Source organism: Plectropomus leopardus, chromosome 13 (genome assembly GCF_008729295.1).
Source record: "Plectropomus leopardus isolate mb chromosome 13, YSFRI_Pleo_2.0, whole genome shotgun sequence".
In the NCBI taxonomy this organism is placed as follows: Eukaryota; Metazoa; Chordata; class Actinopteri; order Perciformes; family Serranidae; genus Plectropomus; species Plectropomus leopardus.
Window position 1 is genome coordinate 15,728,878 of NC_056475.1, and position 19,313 is coordinate 15,748,190.

Below are 19,313 nucleotides of genomic sequence, written 5' to 3' on the forward strand. Positions count from 1 at the left end.
AAAAAAGGGAAAGTGTCATATGGAGGGTGAAAAAAAGCGAGACCTCAATCTAAGAGAGAGAGAGACATTAGATGATGGGGGAGACTGAGGAGGAGACAGGAAGGTGGGAAGAGAAGGTGCAGGGATCGAGACACAGTGGCAGAGAGCTACAGATGGCACAGTTGAGGTGGGACACAGAAGAAAAAAACTGCCTGGGAGGGAGTGATGGATAGAAGAGGTTTATTTGCTTTTGTTGTGCCAACATCATTTATCTCTAGTGAACAGCCTCCCAGTGCTGAGAGGCTGTATGACAGAAATCAATCAGAGGGCAATCGTCCATACCCTACCACTGATGCACCAACCCATCGATACAGGCATTAGGAGAGGAATGGTAAGGGAGAGACGCGTGGGGAGTGGAAGCGAGGAAGGTGAAAAATGCAGAGAAGAAAATGAATAAAAAGAGGAGTAGAAGAAGAAAGATGGGAGCTTGTTATCCCCAAATGAATGTTGTGCTTGTGTTTATCTACTCATTCAAGTGCTAGTCAAACGTCCTTTCCTTGTTTGTATGACCAAAAAATACCCCAGCACTTCCCTTGTTTTGAAACTCTAATCCATTAGGAAACATAATTATTTCTTTTTCCCAGAATAACCCAACATGATGAGGGGAATACCGGCATGCAATATTTTGCCAACCAAAGAGTTAAATTATGCAGCCTGGATTGTTTGAAGACATTCAAAAGTAATTTTAAGTTCTTTGCTCTTGTTCTGTTTCTTCCACAAAATTTAGTGATGTTTCATGTGAAATGCAGATGAAAGAAGAGAAATAAAGATGCTCAGATTCACTGGTTTGCTAATGTTTTCAGTAAGTGCTTACCTCCAGAGCATGTACTGATGATGGCAAGCTTGACAAGTCAAATGATCATGTTTAAGTAAGTGGATGGTATAGGTAGAGATAGGCCAAGTTTAGCACTACCCATCACATTCTACAGGTATACTACATGTGATGTCAACAACAAAATAACAGATGGTAGTCACCAAAAGAAAATGTTGGAATTGTGTGTTTCTGCTGATAGGTCACATTCGTATTTTTCATACAAATATATCAACGTATGTAAAGTGATGTAGTTCTGATAAAATGTATACGAGCCGAGTTTTTCATGGGGTTGGGGAGGATGGTCGATGGCGTGACACCGAGGCAAGATGGCTAATTGGCTGCAGACCACTGTTCAAAACTAGCAAAACACAAAACCAGGGTTTTTGACCAAAAAATCAGCAGCATTTTCAGTCATGATTATGACAGCAAAAGTTGGTGAAGAATACAATGTGGCATTTCCAGCAGTGTTTATGGTACCAAAACCAGGTGTTTTTTAGCAACACACTGACATTATTCTCAGCTGTGATAGTGGCACCAAAACCGGGTGTCTTTTGAGAACCCATCTCAATGTTTTCAGTTTCAATTTTTAGCAGCACATTAGCAGCAGCATTTAAAAAAACAATTGTAGCACCAAAAGCAGGTTTTTTTTCTTTTTTAGTAAGACATTGCTGCATTTGCCACCGAAGCGGGTAACTTCTGCCAAATAATGATCTTTTCCTAACCATAACAAAGTGGTTTTTGTACTTAAACATAACCAAACATTAACCACAGCATTCTTGAAATGCAAACAAACGGCAAAGCTTCTACATTCCCAGTGTATAGCACGTACAACTTTACTTATCCGTGGTTTGCAGAAGTGTAAAATGCCAACGCCTATTCTGGCAATTAGGATGCATAGTGTCAGATTTAATATTTCCAAATTTCCAATATTAGGAAATGATAGATGATGGATATATATGTATTTTTTATGCTCATGAGCATGTTTATTCAATTGTGAGTGTAGTGTGGGTCAGCCAGGTCTTTTTACTGGCCAGAGCTAACAGAAGTTGTGAAGGTCCCTGCTGAGATCAATACATCAGGGCCTGGAGCACCTGTCAGGAAGCTCTGTGTGTGTGTGTGTGTGTGTGTGTGTGTGTGTGTGTGTGTGTAATAGCATGTGACAGTCATTAGACATCAGCCAGACCTCCTGCCCTCCTCCCTGGAAGAGAAACACCATGAGATCACATGAATCAACTGCTGCACATAGCACTCAGGCTACAGTACATCCCAACACACACAAACACACACAAGGCAAAGCGTGTGCGCTGAGTGATGCTGGCCAGAGGCACGGCCGACAGTCTGACACCTCTGATGACACGAATGGGAACCCCACCTGACATCAGCCTCCCTTTCTCTGCCCAACGGCATACAGATAATAGTTCCAAGGCCAATGTCACTTACACACTGAGGGATGACCACAGGCATGCACACACGCGCTGTTGGTGCATACTTCACACACGAACACACACACATGCCACACTACAGCATGTATGATGTATGTAGAGGAAAGCAGGCAGCAGTGAAGCACACAAACTGACCTACATCAGGCGCTCTTACTTATGGTGCATCATCATTCACATGTTACATGCATGTGCACATAGCCATTCCCATGTGCGCCAAAACACACACACACACACGCACACACACACACGTATTCAGCCCTGAAGAAAAGTGCAAACTTACCCCCACGTATATACACATGTCGATGTATGTGCAGAGACACAAACTAAGAAAACTGAGAACACAAATTAGCCTCTTTCAAAAGTTTTTACTTTCAGCAACTTACATTACTTGAAACGTAGGCATAAAAGAAACATGTCGCAAACATAGGCATGCAGTATGTGTTTTAAAGAAAAGGGTTTCAAGCCTATAAGTGAGACTAAATCATTTGTTTAGACTTAATCTTTGTTTATTCAAGTCTGTGCAATGAGCCTCAAATTTATACAGTTAAACATGACCCCACCCAGGAGCCGCTTGGTGCAACCAAAGTATTTTCTGTTGGTCCCTGGGGCAGTTTGGGGATTAAGTGCCTTGCTCAAGACTCAAGGCAAGTGCTCCTTATTCACTTGCTTGCAACAATTTTAGCCTGGGGGTCCAGGTTTGAACTGGCTGCCTTCCAGCCACAAGCCCACTTCTGTACCTTTGGGCTGCTGTTTTTGCATTAAAAATAATGCTGCAGGCAATCTATTGGACACTATACAGCTGTGTGCAGTCTGAATAGATTACTATAAGTTTGTGGGGTTGTTTGATGTCATCACAAGATACGTTTGCCAAAAGTATTCCTTATATTTAGTTTATTGGCACATGTACTTTCGGACTTGTTGGTATATTTAATTTGTCTGATAAATTACCCAACATATTATTCATTAATGTTTTTGAAGTCTTTACTTCACCTGATCTGGCAGTGTGTTTTCTGTCCTGTCACTAGACTTCGCTGTTCTTTCTTACACTTTTGTAAATGTGACTTTTTGAAACACATGTCTAAATTAGAAAAGGAACTATTATTTGAAAATTAGTAACCCCGCCCGCCCCCAAAAAAAAACCAAAAAACAAAAATCAATCACACAAAGGTGCCATAAGGTACAAAATATAACAATAATATTCGGTTACAATTCACTTTCTTGCCTCAGTGACTGCGCCTCCGCCTCGCCTCCTGTGATTTATTCTACATCTTTCCAAAAATGCTGACATGCACGTGGGCGTGATTGACAGGAAGTGGGGACGCATTCTCCCCAAGACATCTCCTGACTGGTATGAATAATGAACCTCAGGTTATTTTCTGAGTGAGTGGATCATTCAGTGGTGTTGCCTACCTGTCATAGAGAGAAACTGTCAAATCCCTGGCATTTAGAGAGCTAAAATACCTCGTCTATGACAATGACTAGGCAGGAAATTGGTCCCTCTCTAATAATCATGTATGCTTCTTTTTTCGTAATATGTACAAAGATATCGCCCCAGTGAGTGGATTGCCCAGGTATGATGCAGAGAAAATTGATCACAGTTCCTGCAGTTTAAATGACCTCAGGTGCAGAAGAAGAAGAAGCACATTTTCAATTAAAAATGTCCACCTGGTGTTATGGATGCAGAAATCGTTTGAGCCATTCAGTAACAAGATGCATCATTCCTCCCCAGCATAATTATAATCAAACAAGTCTGTGAGGCAGCCATAGCCTTTAGACTCTGAAACCTTGACCTTTAATTATGGCACCTCCATCAGTGTAAGTTGAAGCTCCAGAGCACACTGCCAAAATGCATCATTAATCTACTGTTAGGCAAAAGTGGACTAGAAAAATGACATTTGAAGGAAAACATTTTGACCCTTAATCAGATGGAAAATAGTGCATTGTTTACTGCAAAATCATATTAGTGGTGTTATTACAGTATTACCTGAGATTTTGGAAAGTTAGGTTACATATAGACATAGCCCTTCCTTAGATTTAAGCGCCAGTTGGTAGTTTTATTTAAAAAAATGGGATTTTAAAGTCCCAGTAAGTGGTGTTCTCAATTGAATTATTTGCTAGACAATTTGTCCTGAGCCAGTAAAGTTTAATGGGAAATCCAATTGGTCAAAATGATAAATTAGATCCCTCCCTGGTAGTCTTTAGTGTTAGCAAGGTTAATAGCTATCCACAATACGTGCCAATTAAAGCAGCATCTCACTGTCCCACCTGTTCTTATTCCAATCTCGTCAAATAGCGCCGCTTTGTCAGTGCTTTTGTCATATGAGTGTGACGCCAAAAGCCACTTTCAGCATCCACATGCAACACACATGGACGCGTCAGATGATAACGCAGTCGGACAGAACCGGTGGCATTGTTATCATAAGCTGGCGGACAGCCGGATGGCAGCGGGCACATCCACATGCAACACGCACGAGCAGCATCACTTGACAATGGGGTCAGACAAAGCCAGTGGTGTGCACCTGAAATGCTGAAGGACAGCATCAGGTAATAAAACTGCCGGTAACCACATAAAATAAGGAATGTGAGTCCACTTACAGGTCAGAGGGTGGATGGGTCCCACAAACAACCAACCTTCGTGCAGATGTTCAGGAGCGAGCCGTGTCATCCCACCAATGTGTCATCCCACCATGTGCATTTGTTGACATCACCATAACAGCATCCTGGAGCGTAAACAGCTGACGCACAAGGATACTTAAAACGTCATAGGTTGACGCGAAAGGTCCTGACAGAGTGGCAGTATGTGATGAATTCAGAGTGAGAACGTGTTGCATTGTCAAGACTTTGAGTATGAAGAGCTACATGGAGGTGGATATAATTAATAAGTTCAGAATCAGAATCAGAATGTCATATATACAGATGTAACACCGGGCACGCACAAACAAACACACATACACAAACAAACGCATGCAAGCCTCTTTAAGACATTTGTTACAGCAGCTTTAGCCGTCTCATCGTATTAAACAGACTTGGACAGCCAGATTGGCTACTGGCAGACTTAACAGTTCACCAGAGTCTGGGGCCATTTTTCAAAACACCAATTACGAGTCTGCACCTCATCGATCACAGGGTAAGCTATTCACTCAGAGTGACACAAATTAACTCATGTGTCCCTAAACAAAGGTTTGGAAGAGATGTAATTGCACCAATCACAGGGTTATGTCTTCTATCTTGAAACTGTAAAACAAATACATTGTTTTATCTGAGGCTGATACATTTCTAATTGTGTGTGTACCTTCAAATCATGCTACATGATGGTGTATTCTCTGTCATGTAGTTGTGCGTGTGAAAGCTGTGAATGCCTGTGGTAATGTAAGAGATCCAGAGCTGCAACGGGTGATAAAATTTATATTATTGCGTTCTATTTCTGTCACTGCATTTGATAGGTGATGTTTATTTCACATACAGTAGACTGCAGTGTATGTGTGTGTAACTGTGCATGTATGTATTTTTAGCTCTGCACTGAACGTTTGTCCTCTTGCAGTTTAGAATAACAGTTGGTGTCAATGCAATCCGGGAAATATTTCTTCTATTTATACTCACATAAATAGAGTTATAATACATGGTAGCTGTTAATGAGTGGTACTCCAAGGAACAAATACTGGTTAGATAAATTGATTTCAGTTCTGCTTCCTCTCCATAAACAAGCCAAATACGGTTCTGAGGACAAAAGTAAAAGCAGAGGGGGGCATTTATTTTAAGCAGCGTTCTTTATAGCCTTGTACTATCTTGTTTGAAGTGATATGCTCAGCAACACATAAAAAGAAACGACGGAACTATTGAACTTGACGAGTAGAGGATGCATCAAAAGCAGAAGCCTGCGATTGCGTGTGTGGTCGTGTCGACAGCGAGGTACGGGGCTCGAAATCAGAATGGTGGGGGCGTTGCATGTGTGTGTTTGCCTCAAGGGTTTTGATCTCGCTCCTCACTAAACAGAGTGGAGTCCATCAGCAACAGATACCCCTTCAATTATTCAGGAGGTTAGCATGAAAAATGAATGGCTTCTTCCTGCAGTGAGAGGTGCGGTGCTACTCTGGTTCCTATGAGTCTTTCAGCCTTTCACTGAACACTCACACAGAGGTTAGGCTGGGCAATTGATTCCTTTCAGCTATAATTGTGGATCACTGCATCTGTCTCGTTATTGGTCCAGACCACAATGTCTGGGCATCTGCTTCAACTTCATTTACAGTAAGATACAATGTAACTTTTGTGAAACACATTCCTGCTCACTGTAAGCCCCTGGTCAGGTGAAAACAGCTGTGGTGGGTCAAGTGTAATGATCATATGTTGCAGAGAACAGCAATAAATAGTAGCTCTCATCTGCCCTGTAAACCACTGCAAATCCAAGCACTGCACTGATTTTAAGAATCTTCAAATGGGTGATAAAAAGATACCAAAGAAGGCTAAAACAAAGAAAAACATTGCAAAGTCTGTTCTTTTAAATACAACACAACACAGAATTACAACACAATTCTTTCAGTCATGTTCATCTAAAAGTGTTTTTCAGTGTTTGATCGAATCATGAATGGGAATTGTTTAGGGCTCGGTGTCTGTACTTTAAGGTATCGACCGAAATAACCCAGTACTAAGAAATATCAAAACTTCTCCAGTGAAACCACACCTGTATTGGATCCTTTTGGCATACAGATCTCAAAAAAAGTTTATTTGTATGGATCTGTACACAGGCAATCACTGCAAGCCTTTGAAGATTCAATACAATGTGTGATTTGCCCACTACAGCAGTAACTACAACATATACAGTATGTAGTTTGGTAAAGTTGAGAATGGTCTATTTGACTGGGTTGGCAGTTAAGGGTGCTGAGATGCCACTAAAACATTCAAAAGTATGACAATACTACATGCCAGTGGGATTTGGTGGGATTTTATGCAGCTGAATGCTTTACTTCACATGGTGGGCATTAAATAAAGCAGGAAAAAAGGTAGCAAATAAAGTTCTCTATGGTATCAGAATCACTGATGTTGGTACTGATATTTGTAATTTTTTAAACAATGCCCAGTCCTAGAACGGTTCTTGAGTGTTATGACCTTTGCAAAGAAGTGCAATTGGCTATTAATAAGTTGGCCAGTAAACGGGAAGTTAATCTCTGTTTCCTAGAATAGCAAAGGCATGACCCCCAGACTGGCTTATCCTAACCACTCTCACTCTGCATGCCAAATCCTAATGGACCCAACCAATGAAGGCTAGTAGAAAGTACTGGACAATCAGTGGGAAAGTAGGGTGGGCCATACCTTTGCTATCTCGGGAAACGCAGATTCGAGATCGCAGAAGCAGGCTTCAGAGAAATTAAGCTGCAAACATTTGTAGTGTTTAATCTCTTTTTCTGATACATTTTAGACTCAAGTTTGCTTCATTGTTTGTAGGTACCAGTATCTCATTATGCAGTTAAAAATCTTTGCTTTGCCAAGTATTCCATATGTACTGCAGTGGCTCCTCTCTTGGTATATCCAAATATCATTTCCTACAGTGGCTTACGGCAAATGCATTTATAGCACATAAAGCTGGACCTTTGTTGTGCGTTTGAAATGATTTTAGCCCTTTCATTTGTTTCATGTGACAGCATGGATCAATGAGGGTAGTTCTCTGAACAATACAGGCTTGTCACAGAGGCAGCCAGCTGACTTCCATGATTAGGCTGGAAGCAAGCCAGGTGTCCCTTATGTCACATCACTTTGTTCTAGGTGATAGCCATTTGGCATTAGCTGACTTTTACTCTTTGTCTTTCTTCCGTGCTTCTTACTTTGCCTTTCTTCTCCTGTCGGACTAATTTGTGGCTCTCTTTGTGACACCGTCTCGTTTTTCCCTTCACAATGATCGGCCCAGAAAGAAAAGACAGATGGAAAAAATAGCTTTGCATAAAGTCTAATCTTAGCTCCCTCTCTGGTTTTGTCTCTTTCCAGGTGGTCCATCACGTTGGTCCTCCCCTCCGTGTGATTGCTGCTGCAAGAACCACAAGGGTGATGGCGAGGGCGAAAGTGGCACCTCCTTCAACGAGCTCTCCACCTCCAGCTCTGAGAGTCAGTCAGAGGCAAGCTCTCCCCAGGGAACAGTCATCTGCGGCCCAGTCAGCCGCCAGTCACATCCCCACGCCAATGTCCAAACCCTGGACAGACCGCTGAAAAAGGGCCCCATCGCCATGCTCCAGCAGTCTGAACAGCGACGGAAGAGTGACTTGCTACGCACGCTAACAGCAAGCTCCCGCGACACTAGCACCTGCAAGAAAAGGCCAGCGAAAGAGAAGCTGACGGTCGAGGAGGAGCTGGAGAAGTGCATTCAAGATTTCCGCAAGATCAAGATCCCGGAGAGGTTCCCTGAGAGGAAGTACATGTGGCAGGCTGACCTGCTGAGAAAGTATCGCCTTTGAGCCAGGCCACAGGACAGAGGGAGCAGACACACAAGGCCAAGGATCAGTTTACATGTTTTATGATCATGACTTTTGCAACAAAAAGGAGATAACACTAAACTCATTTGAATCCAGTTTCTGGGGGAAACTACACAGAAGCTAGTGAGAAGCATAAAAACTAGACTGTTCTCTTATCTAAATATGTAGTACGTATGTGTGTGTATGTAGATTAGGCCTACTGTATGTACTGTAAGTATGTGCTGTACCTTGCTGAATGCTTCAGAGCTCTAAATAATTTATCCCTGAGGACCAATCCAAGTAGGAGAAAGACATCCTCTATGAACCGATCAACCAGCTGAAGGCTAATGGCCACAACAGGGTTGACTGAGGGTTACTGGACTGCACACACCGTCATCTGTCATAATTTTTCCGGGAAAACCAACACAGGAGCCACACTTTTAGTCCACAAAGACAAACTGATTTAGTATGTGAATGTGTATGTGTTGCTGTGTGTGTGTGTGAATTCGCACCCAGGTGGCCTAGAGGTCACAGATAAATCTGCATCAGGACCCATTAATAATTCATGTTGTCCCGACAGTGCTCTCACTATAAATACATCCAGAGCTCTCTGCTGCCAGGATGGTGTAAACACCTAGGTCAATTACTTAACTTTTGGGCAACATTTGGGGACTTCTGAGGCAGGAGGTACAATTTCATCAGCAGCACAATTAATTTTGTTCTTCTAATATCAGTTATATTGCAAATGTACCCCAAGTGAATCAGACTGCGTTGCATTGATTTTTTTGCCGGGTTGGCTAGATGTGGAGCAATTACCAGGTGTGAAGGATAAGTGAAAGACTGAATGATTTGTTTTGATAGCCCAACCATTGGGGAATACAGAGGTTCCATGAAGAAAAGTCTTCATGTAACACGCCTATAGGCAAACTTTATCCATTTACATTATAGGCATTTTGGCCTATTACTTTACCAGGATGAACAGAGCTCTCATAAGCATTCCTTCCCAACAAACAGAGTGATCAATCAACAAGCCATTTAAACCATGTTCCATATGACATCGACAGTAAATACAGACAGAATGGGATGGGATTGCAACACAGGCTAACCCGTCAACACAGACAGATGCTTTCTGCCCTCACTGTTGACATGGCGATTGATAGTTATTGATGATAGTGTCCGGTGATGGAGCTGATAGATTAGGTTTTTGTTTACAGTTATTAATGAAGCCTCTGGATTAAAAAGACAGGCTGGTCATGTATTTAGTAAAAGTTAGCCCTTATTCATGCATTTGTGACCTCAGAGTTGATGGGATGTATTGTGATGTGGCTACACAAAAAAATATGACAGATAGTTGTTGTTTTTTTATTTGTTTTTTTTAAATGAATGCAATTTAAGAACACAATTTAATTTTCCCAGTAGGTTTAATTTTATTTATTTAAGGCTGTGGCTGGATTATATGTTACTGACAGAACAATTCAGAAATTATTTCAGGGTGCAAATTTAATTGTTGACCAACATAAATGGCAAAAGCACACAGACTTTTACTGATGTTTTAATTGTCAAACTTTTCTTTATTTCTTAGTTAGATGTTAGAGTTATGATGAAAAATGCTATATGACACAAACTTTGTCAGATTAGATTATTGAAACAGGTATGCGTTATCAACATCACAATCTCTGTTTTAGGAGAGACGTGTAAAAGAGAGAACAAATGAAAAAAGGATTGAACATATTGTACAGCTGACTGTACAATAGTCAAAACAACTAAAGAAAAAAAGCACATAATGCAGTTATGATTAATGCTCAAGATGTTAAAAATTGACACAAGAAAACCTATTTTAACAGTAAGGGCAACTAAAGAGGATTCTGCCCAAAGTACTGTCAAAACTTAACTATGTTTGTGAGTTTGATCAGTTATTGTTTATGTTTCCAAAAGTATCAGATATGACTGGTAAACTGCTTAAAAAAGTGTTTGTTTTATGCAGCTTCAGGTAAAAATCTTGGTATTTATGAGTGGTGTGATAGACAGCTGTGATAAAAGATGTAGTTCAGCTTGGAAACTTATAAATATTGATGAACTGACTTGTATAGATGAAAGTTCAGAATGACCTTGAAGGACAAAAAAAACAGAGAACAAATTTTCAGAAAGGAACTTGATTAAAGCTTTTCATTATTTCTGGTTATAGCAGTTTATGAAAGTGCAGAGGGATGGGCTTTATAAACAATCATAGCTTTTACACAGCACAAAGTATAAATTTAAATGAAAAGCACACATAAAGTAGAATAAAATATGCATAGGGTAAACTTATTCAAAGATCAGTTTATTTAAAAAAATCCCTTAAGTTTTAATAGAAATGGACAATTTAATATATATATATATATATATATATATATATTATGTTCTATTATACTTATTTTTTTATCTAAAGGCCTTTAAATTGATAGTTTATCAAATGCCCTTTGTTGCCCATGAAATGTGTTTCCTGTGATATAAGAAGTTCATGGGTACAGAGAAATTTTTTAGTTATAGTATATTCAGCGGTGCCCTGCTGTGGTTTATCATAGTATACATTAATATGGTTGCATTAGGTGCTAGATAAAAACCATTTTCCTCATGTCAATACGATGAATATGACTTATTTTTCTACATTGCTGGGATATTACATTTTCATTTTAAAGTCATTTATCTTATGAACTGAAGTTGAAATATGTTAATCCAGACGACACATTATATGTAAATAAACAACATAAATCATACCTAACCAGAATAATGTATTATACTCTGTACATAACATGCAAATCCATGAGGTGTGGCTGCTACACTTTTTTCAGTGATGCAGTAGACTGACGCTAATGTAATACAGCCATTCATGTTTTATCATTTAGGGTGTTGCGCCATCAGGGACGAGGGACAATATAATACACGTCTATAACATGTTTTATATCAACCACTATGACAAATGATAAGCTACGTGCTTTCCGAGACAACAGAGTCATAAACTAACTGTTGGAACATTTGTCTGACAGTGCCACAGAGGCAGTCACTGGTGGCTAGGATGTTTCAGAAATGCTGAATTGCAATCAATAAATATAAAAATTTATGTTCAGGCCTTAGAAAAGCAACCAAAAAACAAAAACAAAAACAAAAGTTTGCTCAAAACCGAAAAAAGGTACAAATTGTTCATGTGTAACCCTGAAGCATTCTTTACCGTATAGTGCAGTCAAGTATTAAGACAGTGATATGTTTTTTGTTATTTTGGCTCTGTACTTACGAGCATTGGATTTTAAATGAAACAACAACTATGAGGTGAAAGTGCTGACTTTTAGCTTCTAACAGTGTTTGAGGGTGTTTACATCCACACTGGGTGAACAGAGTGAGATTTACAAAACCTTTCCCCCCAATTACAGAACAATGCAGCAGGATGATTGTAAACATACAGGCAAGGCAACAAACACTGTCAACGTCTTTGCCTCATCCAGTCAGTCACCTGACCTCAATCCAACTGAAGACAAATTTCACTGCTGAACACAAGATGGAAGTCAGAGAAAGCCCCCCCCCCCCCCCCCCCCCCCCCCCCCCCCCCCCCCCCCCCCCCCCCCCCCCCCCCCAAAAAAAAAGTTCAGGAGGGAAGAGCGCGTAGCATTGACTGCAAAGCAAAGCAAATACTGGATAAGACATCTTCATTTGGGGGCCATATTTCTACATTTTCCAACAAGTTAAAGCTAATAATAATACTACTAATAATAGTATAGTATATATATATATATATATATATACATACACACAAAAGTGCTCTGCACAGATATTGTATTTCCTGTTAATTTTCCTGGTCTGAACCAAAGGAAAATGTTAACTTTTTTCACACAGTTTTGTTGTTGAATTGCATACAACACTGTTGCTTCACACTGACCAGCTACAAATAGCAATGGCCTATAATTAGAAGTTACATGAATTCTTCATACAGCATATAAATACAAAGAGAAAAGAGATGTAGTTCAGTGTTAGGCCAGACAATAGTTTGCCTTTTGTTGATGTTTGCTTTCAGCTTTTTTCTGGAACAGCATGCTAATTCAAGACACTGTGTCTCCTTTCACCCGGTGTATTAGTTATTTGGCCAGATGATCCAAACAAAGCTAACTGTCTGAATAACCAGTTGCAAACACTGATAAATGTGGAAGGTGAACACCTCCAATTGTAAAGACAACTGTTGCGGAGCTTTCTGCATTTTTTTTTTTTCTTGTGAAGTTATTTTTGACACCTGCAGTAGTTAGTCTTGTGCCGTTCATTTTCAGCCCAGCTTAAGAAAGAAAGCAAATTGATATTAGGGATTGTCTTTGCTTGCCTAAAATGTGTTTGTTTACTTTGAGATGATTCAAAAATAAGGTCAATCAGTCATAGAAATCTATTGGAGATAATTTTCAAACACAGATCTGTCTTAGGACGTGATTAGAAATGCTGTTGAACAGACACAGAGTGTAAGTGAATACCAAGACACCCGGTGGCCTTCTAGAGTAGAATACAGCTGTTTTTGCACAATGTATAAAGTCATAGAGAAACACAAACAAGAAAGTATTTGAAAAAGAGATAAATATTAATAACCATGCACAACGCAGCCACAGATAATGTGTCTGTCCTGAGAGAGAAAGCTGCCCAGTTTTCACCTTGGGAGCATAAGAGGGCCTAAACAGAACAACAGATGATGTAAATCTTACTGATAAAGAGTGACTGTAATTTTGTTTTAACTCACATGTGATGTATGAAAAAGAAGAGAGACTGAACTGATGTTAAGTTTGTCAATTTATGTTTTCTTGGAGTGCCCGACAACAGTCTGTGATTTTCTTTAATGAAGTTATGGTCATGCCCTACAAGTTAAGCCTGTGTACATGACTGCAGGTCACAATATTTTCCTCCTGCCTTTGATGAGCCTGCAAGCCACAAAGAGAATCACACTATTCTGATACCACCATGTTAGACCTGGCACATACTGTTTGAAAAATAAAAGGGCGTCTGTTTTTATGTATGTTGTTCTGACACTAAAAAGAAAAAAGAAAAAATGGTTCAGATACATTGTGAGCATGTTGGTATAGAAAATGTATAACAGATTTAACTTAGTCTGTTCTTGTGGAAAAGATTATGTCAAAACATGATATTTAACAGAAAAAAGAAAACTTGCAAAAAAAGAAAAAAACATAAGCACAAATGTGTTGATAGTGTCTGCTGTTCCTCCACAGGTGTATAACATTATCAAATAAAAAGTCAACTCTGCAGTGAGACCGAGCTCCTGCAAAACAGAGTGATTCTCACCAGGTGCATTTGAACAGACCATATTTAATGGAAGTACTTGTTTCACCATGAATCCTTCAGAAATTAATAAATAGTATTTTGGGTAATTTGGGAATCATGAAGACCTGTATATGACAGTTTTTCTGATCTTTAAATCACACTTAGATTTCATTCCAGAAATTAAATTGAATGTTATTTGTCTGTAACAAAACATCTGTGGTGAGAGTTGCCCTGTATTCCAGGTGTTACTACGTCTGCCTTTAGAGACAGTACAATTCATCCGAGAGTCTTTAGATACAAAGCATATAGTCATTTTGAAAATGTATGACGACAACCAATAAACAAGACATTCTGTACAGCGACCTAAGACTTGTTTTTATTCTCAGTTTACATCAGCTATTGCTGTGGCAGTGACCACTCATCTGGAATCCAGACACTATCTAGAAAGACTTAACTTTTAACTTTAGTTGCGGCCTAGCGAACCAGCAAAGTTACACTTCAAGTTTACATCCATGTCTGTGAAAACATGGTTGCTTCACACACATGTTCCCCCCAGGAGCACAGAGGATCTATTTAATCAGCAAAGTTTCAATAGACACCCAAGATTAGTGTCACAATTCAGCATCTGACCAAATGTCTCTCCTTCTGTTTCTGACTTATGACATTGAGTAATGGCCAAAATAGTGTTTTTGCAGACCATTATGATTTTACAGTTAAGGTCTCAAACCAATTTGCTCAGGTTTTAAAGGGTTAATGCAACATAAATAGGTAAACATACATATAATATAAACACAATGAATGATAGAGTTTGGTGGATATTTGAACTTGAACTAACAAATAGACTAGATGAAAAAGACAGAGTTAAGAGCCTTCACTCAAAGGTCAGTCAGGCCTACAGTTGGCAACAAGCTGACAGTGCGAAGAATCAGGCAGAAACCAGCAGCGTAAGTGCTGAGGCCAGTTGGAAAATCTGACGAATAACAACAGTAAACTTCCCACTGCAGCGTGTGTACTGAGAGACTAATGAGGAAATGAGAGGCAGCTGTGCAGCCAGTGATCGAATCAGGTGATTCTGCAGAGATGGGGAAAGCTTGACAACACTGTCTGCTGGGCAGGTGAGCGAAGCAGAGTTAAAAATGTAAAGTGAGTACAGTACACAAAAACACAAACTGTGTCTTACATCCACACTGTACATTCATAAACTGCAAAGCTCAAATTTTAACTGTCATCACAGTTAAGTGCTTTCATATTGAGTTCAAAAGAAACTTTTATATGGTGTAATTTTTCACTGACAGGAAGTGAAGGAGGACGACAGCCAAAAGTACATCATGACGGAACTGGCACATAGAAAAAGGTATTCTGTTGTTTCTGGTCTTTTGTAAAATAAAGTGTGTTATTATTATTAACTATGTTGTTAACATCAGCTGATTTAGAAATAAAATATAATAAAATAAAAAAATTTAAATAAACAACCAACAATGAAATATTAGTCATACACTTTCCTGGTTTATGCCAATGATAATTATTTCCAACTTTTTCACCCTTTTCAGCTTTTAGCACTTTCACTGGTCATGCCTATGATGTCAAGCCTCTGAGGGTTCATTTCTCAGGGTGACTGCTGGGACTGGGCAGGACACTACTCAGACATGGGAGATGAAATGTAGCCAGAATCATGATGACATTTTTCTTTACAGTGAAAGATTCAGACATTCACAGTTAAAAAAATGAATTAAAAAAAATCCACATTTAGCATCAAAAACTCATCTTCTACCTTCTCAAAGTCCTCTAACAAAACTTCAAGACAATTAAATCATCTATTTAGCAACGGCATATGGAGAGAAATCTGCTATTTCTGTCAGACCGGCTCATCCCCTGACAATACAGTTAATTATACTGATTTCAAAGTCAAAATCAGACAGAGAAAGTCTAGTTGTGAGGGAAGAATGCATGTTTCATGTCCCTCTTTGTGGCTGCCAGCTCTCCGTGGAAGAGAAGAGGAGGGAGAGTATGCATGACAGGCTTAAAATAGCATCAGTGGGATCAGCCATCTTCTCAAGATCAGGCGATGGGGGCTACATGCGGCTCTCAGAGCTGGCCTGAGCCAGCGATGAAGGGACTGATAAAGAAAGAAATGGGTGGTAGTGGGGTGTGGATGGAGGTGTAAGGGAGAGGTGATAAAAGAGTGCTGAAAGAGGAAAAGGTATTAAGTTAGAATTAAAGGTGAGAAAAGGGCAAGAAATAGGGCAATGAATGGAGGGAGGGAGAGGTTAGAGGATGGACAAGATAGATTGGAAGTAGGAAGAGTAGATGGAACAAATTAAGACTGAAGGTAGGAAAAGAAAGGAAAAAAAGAAATAATAGAAACTGTGGATAGAAAAGGGCACTGTGAGAAGGAGCATAAAGACAACAAGACGCAGGTGTTGAGACAGGTGGAGGAGTAAGAGAGGCGAAGAACAACAGCAAAGGCAAAGAGGTGCACAAGAGGAAATAAAAGATTAAGAGCTTGGGGAAAGAAAAGGAAAAAAAAGGAGCAAGCGCACAGAGCCTGTGTTGGCTGTCAGCATCCATCTCCAAGATAAGAGCTCCAGCTACATGATCTGTTTTCCAGCATTACAGATGAAAGCGAGCGCTCCTGCACTGCAATCAGATCAGCCGTGTGTATCGCCATTGTTGCCACTAGCTGGGATGATTTTCTCAGCAACACAGCTGAATGATGCACACTGCCAGGCATTGTGGAGCAAACAATGGTACAAGCCTTTGTGCACAATAGGCTGATCCAGCTTCAGCTGTGTCCTGGAGCCACTATCGCATTGACAAGATTAGTAAAAGGACATTTAATGCATTATCGCTTTTGCTCTGTGAACTGAACCGTGCCAAACATTACTCGAGGTCCTCCTGTGCACAGAAGTCACTTAACAGATGCAGCAAGCTTTTTAATATACGGTAGGTTACAAAAGACATTCCATTGGAGAGGTAACAATAGCAATCTTTACGCAGGGAGCTTTGAGCTGCTGAGATATTTATTTGTGTTTTTTTTTTTTTGTGTCATTTTGTCATATGGTTAAAATTCAACTAAAGTTAAACTGCATGTTATTTTGTTATGTTAATCACATATCCTACACGCCACAGGAAAAAAAAAAAATTCTGTATCCGAAGGGGTAAAATCAATATTATTATTATGAGATGATACATCTCAATGGGTTTTCTATAATCAATTTGATGAAAACAGCAACAATATTTTAGATTTACCATTTTCATAATACCGCTCCATATTTCTGCACTGACATCTTTTTGCATCTATGTTTTTTTTTTTCATGCACAAAATAACACACTTAAACACGCACAAGCTGGCTGGAAATGGCAAACACACTGCTGTCGTCAGATTCACACCATTCTTCGTTGGTGGCACCGCACCATTAAAAGAGCAAAGAAAAGGAACATGGATATAAACAAAGCCAGTTTTCACATATTTAATAAAACAGCATTGCAAATTTTCTATGGGGAAGGCAATGTTTTCAGCGTTTTTTTTTGTTATGTCTTAATGATTCACACAATGTGTGGGAAAAAAATACTCTGATTGTAAATAATTCAATGTTTGTTTACAATAAAACTCCACAGGGAGCCTTTAATATGCCTTTTATGTCTATTGCAGGATTTAGGTTTATTGCTGTATATTTCATTATCTCTGCTACTCCACATTTCCTTAACACTGGGGAAACTGTTGTTGATTTGAGACATATGAGCACATTTATTTAGTACATATTCATGAGCGATATTTTCAGTTTTGATTACCACAAACTGTAAAATGTGGTCTTATGTACATTTATAGTGTAAGACAGTGATAATTTCATCGAGCATTTTTAAATTGGATGTGCTCTGTTATCTGCTAGTTTTCTCTCCTCTCTTGCTACCACTTGTATCCTATAAGGACATATCTCAGAGGAACACATGGGGACACAAAGAGGAAACAGAAGTGAACAGACAGATAACAGCAGCACATGACAGTTTGCCAAATAAAGCTTCTGTTGCTGCTCTGTAGGCTGGTGATTTCATTTTTTAAGTCTTTAAATAACAGAGCACTGTCAATACAGTAAAGCATTAATGGAATAAAAATGTAAATTTTAAGGGAGGCAAATGAATTGTAAGACTAGGTATGATAGGCATGTACATTACATAAATGCAATAAAAATAATTTTAATTCATTATTTTAGACAATCCATTTTAGTAAGTAATTTACCATTTAAAAACAGAATCTAAATTATTTTTGAAAGGATTATTTTTTGTTACCTTACTCTTTAATAAACCATTTAAATGCACATTTGATTAATCAATGTATTAATGTATCATAATTAAACTCTGAGAAATATTGTAATTGTTCCAGTGGCGCACTCAGAACACAGACAAATGTAGGATAATTCAACTTTTAATATATTTTTTAAATAAAATGTCTAAAAGCCTAAATTGAGAGTAGCACTGGCATCACTTTCTAATCTGCATAGATTTAAATTATGTAACTGTGATTTTCCTATTCTTCTGACTTGACTGATTTTCAACCCATCAGGATCATTTATCACCTTCGCATCTGTTTGTTCTGTGCAGTGTTGTCGCAAATGAGGGGGAAGCCATTTCCAGTTACAGGAGTCACAACCCCAGTCCATTAGCCTGCTGCTGTTCATACTGATGTCCTAATTAAAGGGTGAGATGTGTAAGTGTTAAATCTATCTGCAGTGTTGGTGTTTTGAAAATGGAAGAGGATTTCTCTGTCTTTTGTAAGTTGAATGTCGAGAGAAAGAGATGGGTTTTCTTGGGGTCTTCATCTCTCCTCACTGTCTATATACTTATATTGAATTAACTTAAACAAAATCAATAGATAGTCAAAGTTATGATTTAAGAGGAGGGACTTACTTTGGTGTCAGTTTTAGAAAAAAATCATCTTCGAGGTTTTAGAGTCCGGCAAACGTACATTGGAGATTCGATACTCTAAGCCTTTGTTGTTATGAGTTATTGACAACGTTCATAAAACTTTGTCAGCTAAGCAATATTAGTATTCAGATTTTATTTTACTGTATGAATGCTTTTCTTTAAAACTCAGAAGATGTAGACCAGGATTATTCAATTAGAAACCCACAGGCCACATCTGGCTCAGAGGCAACTGCAGATACACATTTTCCACTAAATTAGTGCTCGTTCTTGAACTGGTTACGTTTTATAATTCCAGGAACCTTGGTACCATCTGGTGGACCTGTCTGTGTTTCCACTAGATTTGAGCCGAACCATTATTATCAAGAATATGTCATC

At 39.2% G+C, this 19,313-nt stretch overlaps 1 protein-coding gene across 1 annotated transcript in view; it reads left to right on the plus strand.

Moving 5' to 3' along the window:
- The window catches only part of kctd16b (potassium channel tetramerization domain containing 16b), a 79,487-nt gene extending 70,723 nt beyond the window's left edge, over positions 1 to 8,764 (plus strand). Inside the window, exon 2 of the mRNA XM_042499815.1 lies at positions 8,272 to 8,764. Within this exon, the coding sequence (XP_042355749.1) occupies positions 8,272 to 8,735 (464 nt within the window). The 3' untranslated portion in view covers positions 8,736 to 8,764. The remainder of the gene's footprint in view (positions 1 to 8,271) is intronic.
- Positions 8,765 to 19,313: the final 10,549 nt, after the last annotated feature.